Consider the following 18,120-nt stretch of genomic DNA (forward strand, 5'->3'; position numbering starts at 1 on the left):
ATTTGTTGCCTTTCTGAAAATATGACAGTATGCTAATGAGAGATAGGTATATGTGTTAGTTTTAGAATTCACAGTAACACAGTGCGTCACACAAGCGAAAAAGAAAACTCCCAAAGCTGGGTTAAATATATATGAAGAGAAATTAGACCAAAAATAATTAAACTAAGAATTAAAGCTTGTTGGGAGGTAGTGTGAGGATTCTTGGTTAGGGATGTGTTGGGATACAGATCATTTGATAGCTTTTAGAAATGCTAATGAGAGCAAAACCGTTTACCTGGGAATTTATGCCTGCTCAATTCTGTTTCAGATCTCTAGAGCATATATAAAGGAATATGAAATAGAGAGAAGCTATGAAAACAGGCTTTGCTTCATTTTCATTCATTGCAATGTTCAACAAATAATTGAGTGCTTACTCCATTCAGAAAGTCACAGAAAATTGTCCTTTCCTACCCAAAGTAGCATTTGATTTTGTGGAAATGAAATGTAACTTCCTCACAAGCAGAGATTTTTTTTTTTGACCTTTGCATCCCTAGTAGTAGCACAATGATCAGTACATAGTAGTTACTTAATAAATACTTCTTGATTGGCTTGGCTTTTTATGGAGGCAAAAACACAGATTTCTGCCTTACATAAGAAAACAACTTATTTTTTCAGCATGTTTGGAGGGACTTTGCAAATCCCTGAGAAGTAAGATCTTATTAATGTACACTGCTGTCCTTCTTTGAAAAACTTGTATTATGAATGTGAGTAAACATCAATTTGTTTAAAACGGTATTTTCAGTCTTACCTCCTTGAGGATATAGTTGTCTTCTGGAGGACATCTTTGTACCTAATTTTTAAGAGAGAGAAAAATCAACTAACCCTGCCTTTCTGCTTGGAAAGTGGGGAGTGTGACATCTCATTATAGTCACCAAAGAGTTTTCTTTGATATAATTACATTCCCAAATGTCAGAAGTAATTTAGGTTTTATAAGGGCTCTTAGAGATAAAGAGTTTGATTTCAAAACTACTGACTTAAAAGGGAAAGAAATGAAAAGGATAACAGCATAATAATAGTGGAGACTTCCACAGAGCTCTATGCCGCAGATTTGAAGAGATGTTTCAGAGTTCATCATTACCTTTGATTTATATGCTTGTCTTTCATATGCATGAATATCATCTGCTTTTAAAGGAATTCGTTTTCAGTGATCACCTATTTAGCTAGTTAAGAGAATCTAGTTCTCCTGTGCATGAAGAGGTAATGCTTAGAACTTTGACTTTCAGGTTACCATCCATCAGTAAACCTAGGGGGAACTGTCAATGAAGGGCACTTATTAACTAATTTCTGTAAGAATTAACCCCTCCTCAAACCCTGGGTTTTAGAAAACTTTCTTATCTAGATAATTTCCTTCTTGAATTTGGTGGAAAATGATTTTCAGTTTCTGAGAAATATATGGGAGATGAGGTTCAGAGTAGTTCATTGGGCAGAGGTTTCTTTTTTTGCCTGATTTCTATTATGGCTTTTGGTTAGGTGTTTAAGCCATTTTTTCCTGTTTGAAAATTAGGCACAGGAGATCACCAATTCCTCAAAGAAGAAGACAAAGTATGTTAACTTGTATACAACAGAGGGACAGGACAGGCTTGCTGTTCTCCTTCCAGGACGACACCCTTGTGATTGTCTGGCCCAGAAGCACAAGCTCATCAACAACTGTCTGATCTGTGGGCGGATTGTCTGTGAACAAGAGGGTTCTGGACCCTGTTTGTTCTGTGGATCTCTGGTAAATATTTCCTTTCAACTTTGGTTTTATTGAGCCATATGTATATTGTTATGGCTAATTTTTCCTAGAGAGTCTTTCTCTCTCTCTGTCTCTCTGTCCTAATGCTGATGCTGATAATTTGTAAGCTTTTCAAGTGGCAGATTATTCAAAGATCAGAGTCTGCATCAGTTTCTTTTATAGTTGGAGAACTTTACAGCAATAAAAGTGGGAGCATTGTTTGTTGCAGTTCTCAGATGTTAACCATTGTTTTTCCTGAAGAAGTAGTCACATTGGTGTCATTATGATGTAATCTTAAGCGCACTATAGCCACTGCCTCCCTGGGAAGTTCACTAGTACGGCTTTGAAATGTTTGTCAGCTGTTTCTGGGAGAATGACCTCAGGAACGTGGAACTAATGGCTTTCTCACAAAGACTCTAACAAAGAACTGAAGGGCAATGCCTATTGATCTGCTAGTCCTGCTGGTGGGTGGCAGCTGTGGCATATGGCATTATTGAGGAGGACATGCATTAAGATAGGTTTGTTTTCCTTTCCTCCTATTTTCCCCTATTTCCTGGAGAACGCACCTATATCCAGTCATTCATTGGAAAAATATAGTGCCTACCAATAAAATTCTTTATGAAATGTCGCTAAGTCTCTTCCCATATGGACTTCTCTCTCTCGAGAAATACCCTGCGGCTCCTGGCAGGAGCTCTGTGTTCGGGGGAAGCAGCTGCCGGGAGGTGCATTGTCTACTGATAGGTCCCACGGATCTCCTAGTTCAGGAAGCAGGATAATATAAAGCAGATTTGCCTGATTCCTTGCAGCTTTTTACGAGCTCAACATAGAATTTTGTTTTTTAACTAAGCCTTTCTCAGCCTTTCTTATTACAGTTACAGTGCATTTGTAATAAACACAGCTTTTCATTTGACTTGATCAGTCCAAATGTTTTTTAAGTAGGATGCCTGAAGGCAAAGAATCTAGTATGATTTTTTTTTTCATTGGTGGAGGCAACATGGTGTAGTGGAAACAGAACTGGACTTAGAGTTAGGAGACACCTTAGTCTCTGTCTTTCCTCTACTACTTACTTCCTGTGTGACCATGGTCAATTTATTAAACTTTCTGAATTGCAATTTCCTTTTTTATAAAATGAGGATGCTACCCTGTAGTACTTACATCACAGGGCTGTTGAAAGGATCCAATGAGATAACATATACAGTACCTGGCAAATTTTAGAGTACTGTATAAATTTTTACTAATGCAGCTTTTATGACTGGCCCTGTTACTTGCTTCTGTTCTTTGTCTCTTCTGGCACGACCTCAGGACCTCCTCCCAGTTCATTTGTAGGATTGATTTAAAAGCCACTCTAAAATTAGAAGCTTCAAAGTTAGATGTATGAGTTGTCACTAACTACATAAGCTAATGTCATTTTTAAAGAAAAGCACAACAAAAGTTATATAACCAAATCAGTGTTAGGTTTCCTTAAATTTAGCTATTTTGGTAGAACCTATTGCAACATTACTGCCTTTGCTCAGAGCATTTCTTGAATTTAATCTTTTTGTATTGCGTTCAGAGCCTATGGCACATTGTTTTTTAATATCTTCGGTGGTCAGAAAGCTTAATATTTTTAGGGTGAATTTGTTTTGTTTTTAAATTTAAAAGTCACTTGGCCTTTGGTCTGTTGAGTAAGTCTGATGATCAAGAAGTATTGCTGTTTTGATCTTAAATGGTGTGTGGCTGTAGGGCCACGAGATTAATTTTCTTGCATGGTTCATACACTGACTTTGAAAACAGTTCTGAAAAAGGAGTTTAGAAATGGCTTTGAGCAATAAAAACATCAATATAGGCACATAGCCTCTATTTCAAAGGGGAAGAAGTCATTTGAATGTATGAATTGTGGAATGTGCATTTTTAACTGTCATCTTCTGTGTAGTTTAAGGTTAGTTGTTTAGTGTAACAAGAAAACAGCAAAGTTCATTAAATTGTCCATCTCTGTCACCATGTCTTTATGCTGTAGGTGTGTACTCGAGAAGAACAGGACATTCTGCAGCGTGATTCACACAAGAGCCAGAAGCTTCTGAAGAAGCTCATGGCAGGTTCGCAGTCATCTTATGATAGTTCTAGTGAAGGATGGATCTTGTTATTATTGTCCATTTGGTGCATCCAGGTGTGCAGGATGGGACTGAGCTATTTTTGTGATTCACAAATTGTTCATTCACTCATTCCTTCAACATACTTTATTGAATGGCTACCCTGTACAGGCCAGCACCAAGAGCACACTGTCTTTACTGCTCTTCTAGCCTGTTTGCTTTTACCCAAAGCATAATGGCATTGTCAAAGATGAAAAATCCTTTTACAAGAGAGAACTAGTCAGACTTTGTGCAAGCTTGGAGTATAAAGGGAAGGGAAAGATGTTGGTTTTCATTGTAGCAAATGCCTTTTCTTCCTCCCCTCCATGTACCTTTTTGAATCTTAGTCTTATTGGGACACATGATCTTCTTTGGGGAAGTGCATATTTGTGGTATTTTCTTCTGACACTGACCTGTACCCACTTCTTCTATTATTCATTGTTCTTTTCAAAAAACAAAAGTGAAATATTTAACAAAATTTTAATGTAATTATATGATCATCAACTCGTTACTTATTGAAACTTTGCATTTCATGTTGTTAAATTGTTTAGTATCTTCTTGAACTTCATGCCTAGGGTTCATAAAGCTTGATTTAATTTCTGGCTCTTTTTTCAATGAAGTGAATTCTTTTGGAGATCTAGAAGAGATCAGAATCCGTTGGTGTCTTGCTGTGGGGTGAACTGGGATGATTGTTATTAAGTTTGTGTTGATGATTGACACTGTTGCTTTTCTTGTTGCCTTACAGGAACAGAGAGTCCTGGTAAGGTTGATGTATTCAACAAGGATCTGCTTCCTCATCAGGAATCTCGGGTTAAGACTGGTCTGGAGAAGGCTGTAAAGCATAAAGACAAGTTGCTAGAGTTTGACAGAACCAGGTATGATTTTTGGTGGAACAGCTGATATGAGTGAATAAACAGAAGCAAACCGATGCTGGCTGTCTTTGAGTACAAATATCTCATGGAATAAGATCACTTAGCAAATAACTGACTGGCTGTAGATCATGAAACAGTTTTCATTAGAGTGGAGTTGGGCACATGCATACAAAGATAGTTGATATTTTATTTCTGACCCATATGGATGTAGTGTACACCTTCAACCAGGTGAAGGAGACTCTTTTGCCCTTCCAACTTTTTTATTATTATTTTTTATTATTCACAAATATTCCTGAAAGAAGGCAGATTATACTGATAATTTGGAGTTGATTGTATTTTATCCTAGTGAAGCAAACTGAATTTCCTAAGTTATTTCACTTCTAAACTAACATAGAGTGACCAAACTCTGTGAGACGTTGAGATATTGAAAAAAAGCGGTGCCCTGAGAAGTCATGAATCCCTGGTGGAATCTTGGTCTCTGATTCAGTATTAAAAAAATCAAATTGTACAAAGATTGGCTTCTTGACTCCTACACTGTTATTTGGCCCCCTGACAGTTCTCATTATTTCTCCTTGGAGACAGATTTTTGAATTTTCTAGTTGTTGATTGCTGCTTTTCTCATTCTCTCTTACTTTTGGCCAAGTGCTTATTTTAAACAGAGTTAATAGTAGAGAATGCTTCAGAGTGTACCCTTCCCCCTTCAGGCAGCCAGCCCACTTAGAACCTATCTGTTAGAGTCACTTGTACTGCTTCCTGAGCAAATCCTTCCTAGGTCTCTTCCTGGTCCTACCTGGCCTAGTAGTCTGTTGCCAGCAGTGTCTTCTTTGCAATGCAGCATTGACCATCTGAAAACTTCAGCTTGGATTCAGAGCCATCTGTCAAAAATACCGGAGAAATAATCAGAAAACACATCTTTACGAGTGAACACTATTTCTTCTGGCTTTAAAATCCATTATGGGAGGAATATTAAATTTTTTGTTTAATCTTTTATGGAGGACTATTATCATGCTTATGTTCCATACTTACTGTCATCTTTTATTGGGATTGCAACTGTGGGTGTCAGATTTAGTTTTACTCATTGACAGTATAATTCAGTGCTGTATGAGGTGTGTATTTCCTGAGAAGTAGGGACCAAGAAAGTACTGTTCCACTGTCCTGGGCAAAGGGACTTAGGTAGCTCCAGGTGTGAAATATAGTAATATAGTTTTAGTATGACTTTACTGGAAAAGTGCTTTGGCTGGCTTTAGTCTTTATTTTTAAGGGGAGATTAAGAAATTTGAATGAGTCAAAATAAAAGGAACAAAGCTTCACAATTTCTGGAAGTGTAAGTTTTCTTCTGACAGCTTCTAAAATTCATTTCCAGATTTTAGATCTGGGAAGGATAATGGAAAATAAATCATGGACATCTCTAACACACACATACTCAGTTTGGGAAGTACTTCCTTAAAGTTTAAATTTTTCAGGCTTCCAATTTTGTAGTGATGATATTTTTGTTAAATCTGCATATATCACTAAGTCATTCTGCTCTAACTAGCTCTGTAACATTAGCCAAGTCACTTTACCTCTCAGTTTATTAATCTATAAAATGTAGGGGTTAGAGTAAATGTTCTATAAGGTCCTTTCTGGCTCCAAAAATTTCTGGTACCATCACCTTAAAGAGGAGCTTTTCGTTTTTGTTTTTGTTTTAGAATTTAGGTAACTATACTTCAAGTTGTCATACTGGGATGCCATAGTGTATCGTGAGTGATGGTAATAAATGAGTTACTTTGGACAATTGCCAGAAAATCATATCCTTTATGATAACATGCTCATGGTGCCATCTGCTCTCTCTTGCCTTAGTGTTCGAAGGACTCAAGTCATTGATGATGAATCAGACTACTTTGCCACAGATTCCAACCAATGGCTATCCAAGGTGGAGCGGGAAGCTCTGCAGAAGAAGGAGCAGGAACTCCGAGAGCTGCGCCATGCCTCCCGTCTCTCTAAGAAGATTACCATTGACTTTGCAGGAAGGCAGATTCTAGAAGAGCAAAACTCCCTTACAGACTATCACAATAAGTGAGTGGGCAACTCAGGGAAAGGTTTGAGGGACATGACTGATCTGACCAGTCATGTTTTATTGTAGCTGAAAGCTTTTTTGATAATCAGGACATGTTTTTAAGCACCCATTGGAATACAAAGAAGAATGTGGTTTCTTTTTATAGTCTAGTTGGAAAGGCAGTCTAAGTTATTTGGTGACAAAGCAATAAAAGTAGTTGCACAAGCCATACTCTTTTGCATGTTTCATTACTTTATAATCATATCTTCATATATATGTACATATGTGTGTGTATGTATACATACATATATACATATAGTGCATATTTGTTATTTTATGACATATAATGACATATATAAATGATATATAATGACATAAGTACAAGATTTATATATACATGTGTAGATGACTATGTATATGTAGATATAGATATAAATATAGATGTCTAACAGTACAAAGTATAAATATGTTAGTGGTATAGGTAGGGAAGGAGGAATAGCTGTGAGCTGAGAATATCTGGAAAGGCTTCATGGAGATTTGAAGTCAGTGAGTTTTGGATTCATATCTCTAAAGTAGTGGGATGATTTTCTCAGAAGGTATAATTGAGTGAAAAGGCATGTTGGCTTCTTTGGACAAATAAACCAGTTTGCCTAGAATGGCATATTCTTTGGAATCCAGATACTCTTCTTCTTATTTTACCATTGAGAATAATTATCTTTCCACCCATTCAATGGGTACCTGTGGAATGCCCTTTTTAATTTTTTTTAAACTGTCCTTAGATTTGTACATAACTGAGGTTGACTAGGGACTGTGGAGGTATGGGTTGAAAAGTGGAAGAAAAGAAGATAGATGGTTCCTAGAAATCTAGATTTCACTGCTAAAAGGTTATATATTGATAGTTGATAGCTAAATTAGTGGGGAGAGACTAAGAAAAGAACTGAGGGATTGTGGACATCAGCTACGATTAATAATTACCTAGCTCTTTTGATTTGTTATTACAGACTGGATGAGACAATACAGGCTATTAACTCTGGAGCCTTGAGTAAGTCTATAACAAAACTAGAAGGATCGTCTGAAAAGCCTTTGGGAGTTCTAGTGAATCCACATCTGCTCCAGCCTGCACCCTTGGTGAGTACATGTCTCAGTTGGCTGCTAATGAGAGAGGGTTGGGCTGAAATGTCTCCTGATACTTTTGATGTCACGTGCTTTACTCTCATTGTTTGCGTATAGCTTTCTTCTCTTGCCCATCCTCCTCTGGGCTTGTCTTGTGGTTCTGGATGCCTCATTTATATTATCATCTCAATTTCCCTGAGGAGAAGTGGGGCTTATTAATCTCAATAGAGATATGAGTAACTGTGCTTCAATTTTTTCTTTGATGTGTGTATGTCTTTGATATCTTTGTATGAAGCTCTTTCTGAATCCCTCCAACTGTTCTCCCTCCTAAACTATCTTTTATTTAAATACTCTGTATATATTTATATTTATTCACTTTTTATTTAAATTTTATATGTTTTTATGTGTACTTGATGTCTCCTTCATTAGAATGTTAACTCTTTGAGCGTGGGGATTGTTTTATTCTTTGTCCTTGTTTCCTGTGTGCCTAGTTCAGTTCCTGGCACATAAGAAGGGCTTATAGAGAGCTGGCCTGGAAACCATAAAATTCTGGGTTACCACTGATAGATATTGACTGTGTCACCCTGAGGTAGTCACTTAACTTCCTAGTGCCCCAGACAACTCTAAGACCCTAAGTTGTAGAGAAGGAAGACACTAACTTACACTGGTAGAGGAAGTCCCCTTACTTGGTAGTTTCCTTTACCAGGGAATTCTAGGTCTTTTTTCTGTCTAGACTTACTGTTGGCCTCAGCACATGTTTGGCATTGCAGGAAATTTTTTTTTTTAAATAACTTTTTACCTATGAGACCAGATGGTTAGCTGCTGCATTTTTCTTTGGTTTTAGCACATATAATGTAAGTGTGTGGCTCTATCTTTTTGTATAAGAAGAGACATGTGGGCCAGAATATTGAATCTTCATTTAGGTGGTTTAGTTTTGGGGGAAATTGTACAGAACCAAGCAGTCTCATCGTTTTGATATATAGGAAATGGAAATAGTTCCAGCAGTCCTGATCTTCATACAGATGTGCTATTCTCTAGAGGCAGGGGGCCTAGGGCAGGGACTTTTGGGGAATAATTTTAAAATTCTAAACTTAATAACCCTTTGTTTAATGCCAAAAATCATTGGCTCCACATCCAATGAGCTCTGTAATCATATGTTAACATTAACAAATGTAAGCATTCAATCAAAAATTTTATATCATACATAAAGCCATAAACCCTAAACTATTAACAATTTTTAAAAATTATTATTTTGTTAAAGTTTGTGCATCTTTCTAAACTCTTTTGTATTTTTCCCTGAATTTTGGCTATTATATTCATATTTGTCATTTCTAATGTGTAATAATATTTTGTCTTCTCAATTATGTCACTGTTTATTCATCCATTTTCCTAGTTTAGCCAACATTGTGTCAAAAGGTATAATCAGATCTGTAAATTTTCTTGTATGTTGCCATATTGCTTTCTGAAGGGATTGCTGTAACTCCTATAAGCTGCTCTAACAGCTGACACAGACACTTGCATATAGTATACTACCTTTAAAAATGAGAAGGGAATGATGGGCTTTTAGATGAGACTCTTGTATTTCCATTAGGTATGTACCATCTACATCTTATCCTCATTAGGCAAAAATAAGATAGAAATTTCTCGGAGTTATTCCCAGTATGATCCCTTTTATTATTAGAGTTGAGACTTGGTTGGTAATTTCCATGACAAGTATTTTGTGTTTTTTTTTTTTTTAATTTTTTTTTGCAAGGTGAATGGAGTTAAGTGACTTGCTCAGGGTTACACAGCTAGTGAGTATCATGTGTCTGAGCCCTGATTTCAAATGAGGTCCTCCTGACTCCAGGGCCAGTACTCTGTTCAGTGTGCCAACTAGCTGCCTCAAGTATCCAGTTTTTTATTAACTTTTTGACCCATGTAAAGATCATCAGAGGCTACCACACCTCCAGTTACTTACTTAAATCTTACACTTTCACCTTTTTTTTTTTATATAGTGGGTAGACCAGACTAGCTCAGCCCCACAGAAGAAGACTCTTCTTTCAGCAGGTTCTAATCTGGAGCTCAGCTCGGAGAGGAGCCGTCTTCGAATTCAGGACCGAGAATTTCAGGAAATCTCTGATGATGGTTGGTGCCTCAGCATGCACCAGCCCTGGGCCTCACTGCTTGTCAGGGGCATTAAAAGGTAATATGGCGTCTAGGAAAAAGTAATCACTGTATTGAAGTTGGTTGAGAGCTATCTTTCTGCTGTCAGCCCGTTAGTGATCCCCAGTAGCGTCCATTACATAATTCTTTTGGAGGGGCTCCAATTGCTGTACTGACTGTGTTAAACACAGTGGGATGATTTCTAGGTACCGCTCTCTACATTTTTCAGACAGAGAAACTGAAACCCACAGAGGCAGATTTTGCCAGTGGAAGGACATGGAGTACAATCACTTTCCTGGTGTAAAAATCCTACTTTTCTTGGCTTTGCTTTTGTAGCCTATAATGCAGCACCCTATACACTTGTTCCTGTCACTTCAGCTTTCGGGTTTTTTTTTTCCCTTAAGAAATTGATCTGGGGCAGCTAGGTGGCACAGTAGATAGAGCACCAGCCCTGAAAGGAGTACCTGAGTTCAAATCCGTCCTCAGACCAAAACACTTTATACTCACTAGCTGTGTGACCCTGGGCAAGTCACTTAACCCCATTGCCTAGCCAGAAAAAAAAAGAGAGAGAGAGAGAGAGAGAAATTGACCCAGTTTTGTGTATTTTTCTATTTTTTGCTTTAATCAAAAGAGGGAAAAAAATCAGCTTTGGAATATCTTTTCTTAAAAAAAAAAAAAGCTGTGCTTTGGGGGAGTTATTACAGGATGAGGCTCTATCATCATAGAATTTAGAATTGGAGTGGAACCAAGTTGTCATTTAGTCCAGTGCTTTCGTTTCATTAAATGACTTGCCCACAGACTCCCCTTGACATTCCTGTTTTACTTTTTTTCCCACGGACTTCTGGCAGACCTAGTGGAAATTCATGTTTGTTTTGACTTTACCCCAGTATTAGAGTTTGGTCATATTTTGCTGGTGAAGCTCTGGCTTCCTATACTATTATCTTAATATTTAATTGAAACACTTCATAATCATTATCTCATTTTGCAAGAACCCTATGGGTTGTTTGTTCAGGTTTTTATTATCCTCATTTGACAGTTGAAAAAACAGAGATGCAGAAATGAAATTACATATCCAGGATGATACAGCTAGTAAATGGCAGAGCTGGAACTACAGTTTAGTTCTCTTGATTCTTAATCCAGTGGATTTCTTTTTCCGTTATGCTGCCTCAGCAATCCTTCCCAGAAAGTGAGAGTGATTAGTTTTTCCTCTGCTGGTCGTAAGACAAGAGTAAAACGTAATGGTTATGATTCCCTTGCCAGGTTAGGGTATAGTGTTCCTGTCACCCTTACCCTTAACTCTTTAGATATTTTGTGTCTGGAGATATGTTTAACTAAAAGTTTCATCTTTCCTTTGCATTGTGATAGGGACTGGCGGGTCTACATCTGCTTTCCAGACTGACTAGGCCCTCAGAAGTCTGTTTTACACATTTCATTCTCTGGAACGTGGGTGTCTTCCTTTCCCAGTGTAAATAACGGAACAGCTTGTTCTTTGCTGAGGAAGGCAGAATGTTTACGTTTCATTCTATTTTGGATTTAATTCAGCCATTTTTTACAACTGAAAAGAACAGAACAAGCAGCACCCAATGCCACAATTACTAATACCACAAAAATAAAACTGATGACTCTGGCCATGTTTGTGGAGAGGAGTATAGTCCTTGAGAACTTTCAGGCCTGGAGGGCACAACCTTTGACCCTATTTGGCATTCATAACAGAAACACAAAAACTTTATTAATAGCGGAAAGCCAAAAACATTATACCCATCCTAATTCCAATAGTATCAAATAATAGTTTGGGCAGTACTGTCAGAAATATTGTATCCCCTTTGGTTAAAGTGAAGGAAAAACATACCCTCATGATTCCTTCATACTAGTAAAATATTTGAATATGAATGGGAGAGAAAATGAGTACATTCTTTTTTCTCTGCCTATAGGAAAATATTTTCATTTTAATAAAATTTTTTAAATGTCTGCAGGAATTGTAGCAGTATAATAGAAATTATTATATTTATGGTTACATTTTAAAAGAGCAAATAAGAAAAAATATCTAAATTAAATGATGACAAAAATATGTGGAGGTGGAGGGAATTTCATTTGGATCAGTTATTGTGCAGGAAAGTTAGAGAAGTAGTTAGAAAAACTTCCAGTTGGAGATGAGCCTTTCATTATTTAAAGAAAAGCAAAAGATTTTTGTATAAATTTCTCTTATAAAGTTTTGTTATCTAAAATAATATACATACATATACACACATGCATGTGTGTGTGTTTGTGTGTGTGTGTGTGTGTGTGTGTGTATGAAACAAAAGCCATTTCCCAAGGGGTAAGTGGGTCGAAGGATTTGAAGAAACAGCTTTCAAAAGATTTGTAAACTATTAACAACCACATGAAAGAATGCTCCAAGTCACTAATAATAAGAGAAATGCAAATTAGAACAACCCTGAGATTGTACCTCACAATCTGCAAATTGGCAAAGCAAAGATGATAAAAGATGGAAATGGTTGCTGTTGGAGGGGTTGTGGGAAGATAAGCATTCTAGTACATTATTAGTAGAGCTTTGAATCAATACGATTATTTTGAGAAGCAGTTTGGAACGATGCAAATAAAATGACCAAAGTGTCCATCCCCTTTACCTCAGTGATTTATTACTAGGCTCATTCACCAGGAAGGCCATTGATAAGAAGTACGTCACCATATACACCAAAATATTCATAGCAGCGCTTTTTGTGATAGCAAAGAATTAAAAACAAGGTAGATGCCCATCAGTTGGGAAATGGCTAAACAAACTGTGGTATGTGCTTGTAATGGAATATTTTTGTGCTGTAAGAAATGTGTGTGATGAATATAGATAATCATGGAAAGATCTGTATGAATTGATGCAGAGTAAAGCTGAGCTGAGCCAAACAAACATTATGCACAGTGAGTACAGCAGTGTAAGTTGTTGTACGGAAAGAACCCCCACAAAAGTAATCAAAAGTGAATGTTGCAAAAAAAAACCAAACAAACCAAGCCGGACTTGAAAGAAGAGATGTGAACCCACACTCCCACTGTACCCCATTGCAGAGGTTCAAGGGTCACTGGTGTGGTACATTGCAGGTATTTTCATACTTTTTTGATGTATTGATTAGTTATGCTGATGTTTTTTCCTTTTTTTCTTTTTTTGTCTATAAAAAAGATGACATGTTATATGGGATGCCTCTCTGGGAGGGAGGAGGAGGAAAGATACTTGAGGAAATATGGTTATATGAAAAAAACCTTAAAGACAAAAAAAAACCCCAAAAAGACAAAGCACAAAATAGAGGAAGGATGTAGTATGCAAGAAGATGGACTTTTATTTTGTGCATAGTGGAAGATTTGGGTTAGGGTTTATAGATGTCTTGAATACTCTATGTCATTTGTGACTCGATGAAGAAACGAGATTACCTGGGAAAGAAGTCTTTTTTATGGGTGATATGAGAAACCATGAGAACAAATGAGAACAAGAGTGAATTGTGGAATAAGAATGTATTCACAAAATGTACCTGTTATAGGATTTGTATGCCAAGATTTTTGTCTCAATTCAAGACTTTGTAAAAGCCTGCAGTTGAACAAATCTTACTCAGATTAGATAATCTTTATTCAAGACTGGTGGAATCCCCATAGAACTGGAAATCAGTTCTTTTTTGCCCAATTTTTATCTCATTTAGGGTGGAGGGCAGAACCTGGTACACGTCTCACAGAGGAAGACTATGGATAGCTGCAACTGCCAAAAGTCCTTCCTCTCAAGAAATCTCAGAACTGCAGGATACATATCGCCTTCTTCTTGGAAAAGGTAACTTCCTGCTTTTGTGTGAATGTCGTAGAGATGGGTATTAGTTAAAATTGAGTTAACTATTTCACCTTATTTCCACTTTACTCTTATTTGTTTCCATTGTTTCTTTTCTGAATGGAAGAAAAGTTTATCTACAGACAATCTTTTCTTTGGGGCAGATCAAGATCAACTGTTTTATGAGTTATATTATCGAATAATATGCTTTAAAGTGTTCCTGGGGCAGCTAGGTGGCACAGTGGATAGAGTACTGGCCCTGGAGTCAGGAGGACCTGAGTTCAAATACAGCCTCAGAGACATAATACTCACTAGCTGTGTGACTCTGGGCAAATCACTTAACCCCAATTGCCTCACCTAAATAAATAAATGAATGAATGAATGAATGAATGAATGAATGAATGAAGTGTTCCCTTTGAACGCCAGAAATAAATATTAACCTTGGTTATCTGTGAGTATCCTTTTGGTGTGTGAGAAAGCTGATAATCTTAACTTTGAGATGTAAAAGTAAAACGTCTCTTGGGAACTCTACAGTCATTTGGACGGGAAAGATCTCCCTCAAATAAGCAAAGTTGGTTGGCATATGCAGTAGATAATAGGTGAAAATCTCTAAACATTGTAGCTTTGGGTTCTGTAAAATGCCATTGAGATCTTTTGGACTCTTTTTTCCTTAATACTTCCCACTTCATATGAAAAAAAGAGGTAAGAGCTGCACTATGTCTATATGTCTATGATCTTATTAACGTGAGTACCTTCTGAAGTGATATGAAGAACAATCCATCTATGCCCTCTCCTGCATGAATCTTGACTATCATCTTATCAATCCTTCACGAGAGGGCCAAACAGTGTGCTGGGGGCTTTTTAGTTCTCTTGATAATGAAGCACAAGAGCTGTTCATTGGTTATCCCTCACTCTTATTCATGATTGCGTGCCCTTTTCCAGACATATATCTCTCTGATGACATCTTTAAATTTTGTTTTATTTTAACATATGGGCGACTAGGTGGCGCAGTGGCACCAATCCTGGAATCTGGAGGACCTGAGTTCAGATTCGGCCTTAGATGCTTACTATCCTTGTGACCCTGGGCAAGTCGCTTAACCACAATTGCCTCCCTCTCTCCCAACAAAAAAAAATACACCAGAAAATAACATAGGGACAACTAGGTGATGTGGTAGATAGAGTGCTGGACCTAGAGTCAAGAAGACCTTAGGTAAAATTTGGCCTCAGAAACTTACTAGCTTTGTGACCCTGGGCAAGTCATTTAACCTCTGTTTGCCTCAGTAAAATGGGAATAATAAGAGCTTCCTTGAATTTCTGTGAGGATTAAATGACATAATTGTAAAGTCTTGGCATTGTAAGCACTATTTAAAGGTTACCTGTTATTAACATATGATGAATCTCTTCCATCTTTTTAGGTGGGAGCCTTTAAGATAGTAGTTTGCTTTACTGAATCAAATGCAGCCTTATTATCACTAAAAAGTAAGCACTGTGGAATCTTGTTCCTTTATATCTTTCAGTCAGTTGTGTGACTACAAAGATGTGATTGACTGTGTAACAACATTTACAGAAATCTACTTTTTCCCTTCTCATACCTTTATCAATGATGCCCTTGATGCATGTATAGATTATTCTTATGAAAAATTTGTAGATATGGGTAAGTGGGCATTTGAGTTGATGTTTATGTTTTCTCAGACACCTTTTTTGTTTTACAGGTCCACAATTTTTTCCAAAATTTTTGTATCCTCTGCTCTTTTTTTTTTCTTTAAGGCAGTTGGGGTTAAGTGACTTGTCCAGGGTCACACAGCTAGTAAGTGTCAAGTGTTTGGTCTGAGGCTGTATTTGAAGCTCAGGTCCTCCTGATTTCAGGGCCAGTGCTGTATCTACTGCGCCACCTAGCTGCCCCTGCTCTTTGTGATACCTTGAGAATCTGTCTCTTAGTGCCTTAAAAATTGTGTCACCTCACACACAAACCTTCAACATTCATTCTACCCATCTTTGTTTTCTTTAGTGGTATTTCTGTTTCCCTATTTAACATATCAAGTACTCTGATGTTTGCCATAAGAATCCTTAAATTTATTTTTCCTGTTGCTATCCTTAAAATTTCATCCTTAAGTGCTGTTGGAATGGACATAGTTGAGTCTTTCACCAAGCTTTCTGAAAACTTATTTTTTCCTATAATGCTGTTTTATGAGGCCATAATATCCCTAATCTACTGTCCTCCTCTATAAGAGCTTACACATGAGTTCATGTTCTACATTGAAGTTCCCCCTGGCTGCCATATCTTTCTTCTTGCTGGGAGATATAAGGGTTTGCTAGGTGAGGCCATTTTTTTGCTTTTTTGGCCTTGTGATGATTGATTTAAATCAATTAAATGTCCTTAAAGGTAGTAGCCTATGTCGATATTTGCTTTTTCATCTAGTTCTCATTTTTGGCAGCAGCAGCTCATTTAAACAGGTCAATTGTGTGCCATAGCTTTTCATGGTATTGATGGTGGTCTTTGCTCTCATAAGTTAGTGGCCTCTTTGAACACAAAACAGTTGATTTGAAAATTACTTCTATGTTTCTAACCAGCCATTTCCTTGCCATTAAAATGTAATTAACTTAATTTTTATTATGTTAATTGACGTTCATCACATCTTATGCCCTAACTCTTCTGAAAGAAAGTATGAGATTTCTGTCTAATCTATGACCCTAGTCTACCAATCTTTGTCCCTCCCATTTTTTACTCCTGAGCTGTGTTTTTCACCTTCTTCTACTAAAGTCACCTTTGCTTTAAAGTCATGGAGTATTAATGTATATGTTGACCTAATTTGGAGGGTCTTATTATTAATTTTAGAATTACTCTGCAATCTTCTTTGCAACAGGCATTGATGCAGATGTTGCACTTCTTTTCATGGTGATCACATTGATGATTCTTCTCATGAGCACTGCCATATGAGGTCACTAAGTAACCCAGGAAATGATGCTTCTTCTTGTTCTAGAATGCACAACAAAGGCAACTACATCACTTGATTCTCCCAGGCTGAAATTCTGATCCATCCTTTCACGTAAATGCAACTTCCTTTTATCTTCTGGTTTCATTTATAGTAAAAATGTCATGATTCATATGACTCCATCCTTTCTTTAATGTATCCACTCATTGGTCATTTGAAAAAGGTCTCATATTTAGATTATCAGTAGCTAAATTATAGATGGTCTAAATATGGTGAGAATGTTAGTATTTGCTGCCATTCTGCCATTATTGTTGAAGAAGCAGAAAGAGGTCCAGGACTAAGCTGAAAAACAGGTTTAAAAATCAGAAGAGGCAGAGTCATACAGAAATCTATGCTGCCCTATAGGAAAATAGAAGAGGAAGGGGATAAGAGAAGGGGGGGGGCATGGAGATGGAAGGGAGGGCAGATTAGGGGAAAGGGTATTCAGGATGCATGCTGTCTTGAGGTTGGGGGAGGGACAAGATGGGGAGAAAATTTGGAACTACTGAAACGAGAGACTAAACAGTATGTGAGACAGTAGGATTGTAAGGAAAAATATTGATGTGGAAAGACAAGCACACTAATGTCTTCTTCATGGAGCTGTGAATTGATCCAACCATTCTGGAAAGCAATTTGGGATTCTACTAAGAAAATGACTAAATTGACTATATCCTTTGACCCAGTGCTCCACTGGCTTAGTCATATATTCTAGAGAGGTCAATAATAAGTAGAAAGGCCACATGTACAAGAAAATATTTATGGCAGCATTTTTGGTAGTAATAAAGAACTAGAAACAATTCAAGAATGGCTAAGGAATTTAGGATACATATATGTAAAAGAATAGTCCTGTTCTGTAGGCAGTATTGCCTGTAGAAGGCAACAAATGTAAAGAATACAGAGAAGTATTGAAATAATTATGTTAGAATAACAGAACCATCCATTTGGAGCTGAAACGGACCTTAGAAGCCATCAAATCCAACCTCCCACCATTTTTGCAGATGAGGAAATCAGGGTACGGTGACCAAGGATCACACAGCTGAACTAATACAAAGAGACATAGGGAGATCCAGCCAAACGGTGTACACAATGACTACAACAATGAAAATGGAAAAGAACAACAGCAACAAAATGATAAAAAATGTATGCTGTGAAATTATAATGACCTGGGCCGCTAGGTGGCGCAATGGATAGAGCACAGGCCCTGGATTCAGGAGGACCTGAGTTCAAATGCGGCCTCAGGCACATAATACTTACTAGCAGCGTGACCCTGGGCAAGTCACTTAACCCCATTGCCTAGCCAAAAAAAAAAAAAGAAATTATAATGAC

At 37.3% G+C, this 18,120-nt stretch overlaps 1 protein-coding gene across 1 annotated transcript in view; it reads left to right on the forward strand.

Moving 5' to 3' along the window:
* Nucleotides 1-18,120, forward strand: part of TRIP4 (thyroid hormone receptor interactor 4) — a 44,785-nt gene that overhangs the window by 7,569 nt on the left and 19,096 nt on the right. The window contains 7 exon segments of the mRNA XM_027851655.1: nucleotides 1,544-1,756; nucleotides 3,750-3,828; nucleotides 4,607-4,736; nucleotides 6,573-6,788; nucleotides 7,770-7,896; nucleotides 9,876-10,063; nucleotides 13,704-13,828. Of these exon segments, the coding sequence (XP_027707456.1) occupies nucleotides 1,544-1,756; nucleotides 3,750-3,828; nucleotides 4,607-4,736; nucleotides 6,573-6,788; nucleotides 7,770-7,896; nucleotides 9,876-10,063; nucleotides 13,704-13,828 (1,078 nt within the window).

The sequence above is a fragment of the Vombatus ursinus genome, unplaced genomic scaffold, assembly GCF_900497805.2.
Source record: "Vombatus ursinus unplaced genomic scaffold, bare-nosed wombat genome assembly UNPS02009205.1, whole genome shotgun sequence".
In the NCBI taxonomy this organism is placed as follows: domain Eukaryota; kingdom Metazoa; phylum Chordata; class Mammalia; order Diprotodontia; family Vombatidae; genus Vombatus; species Vombatus ursinus.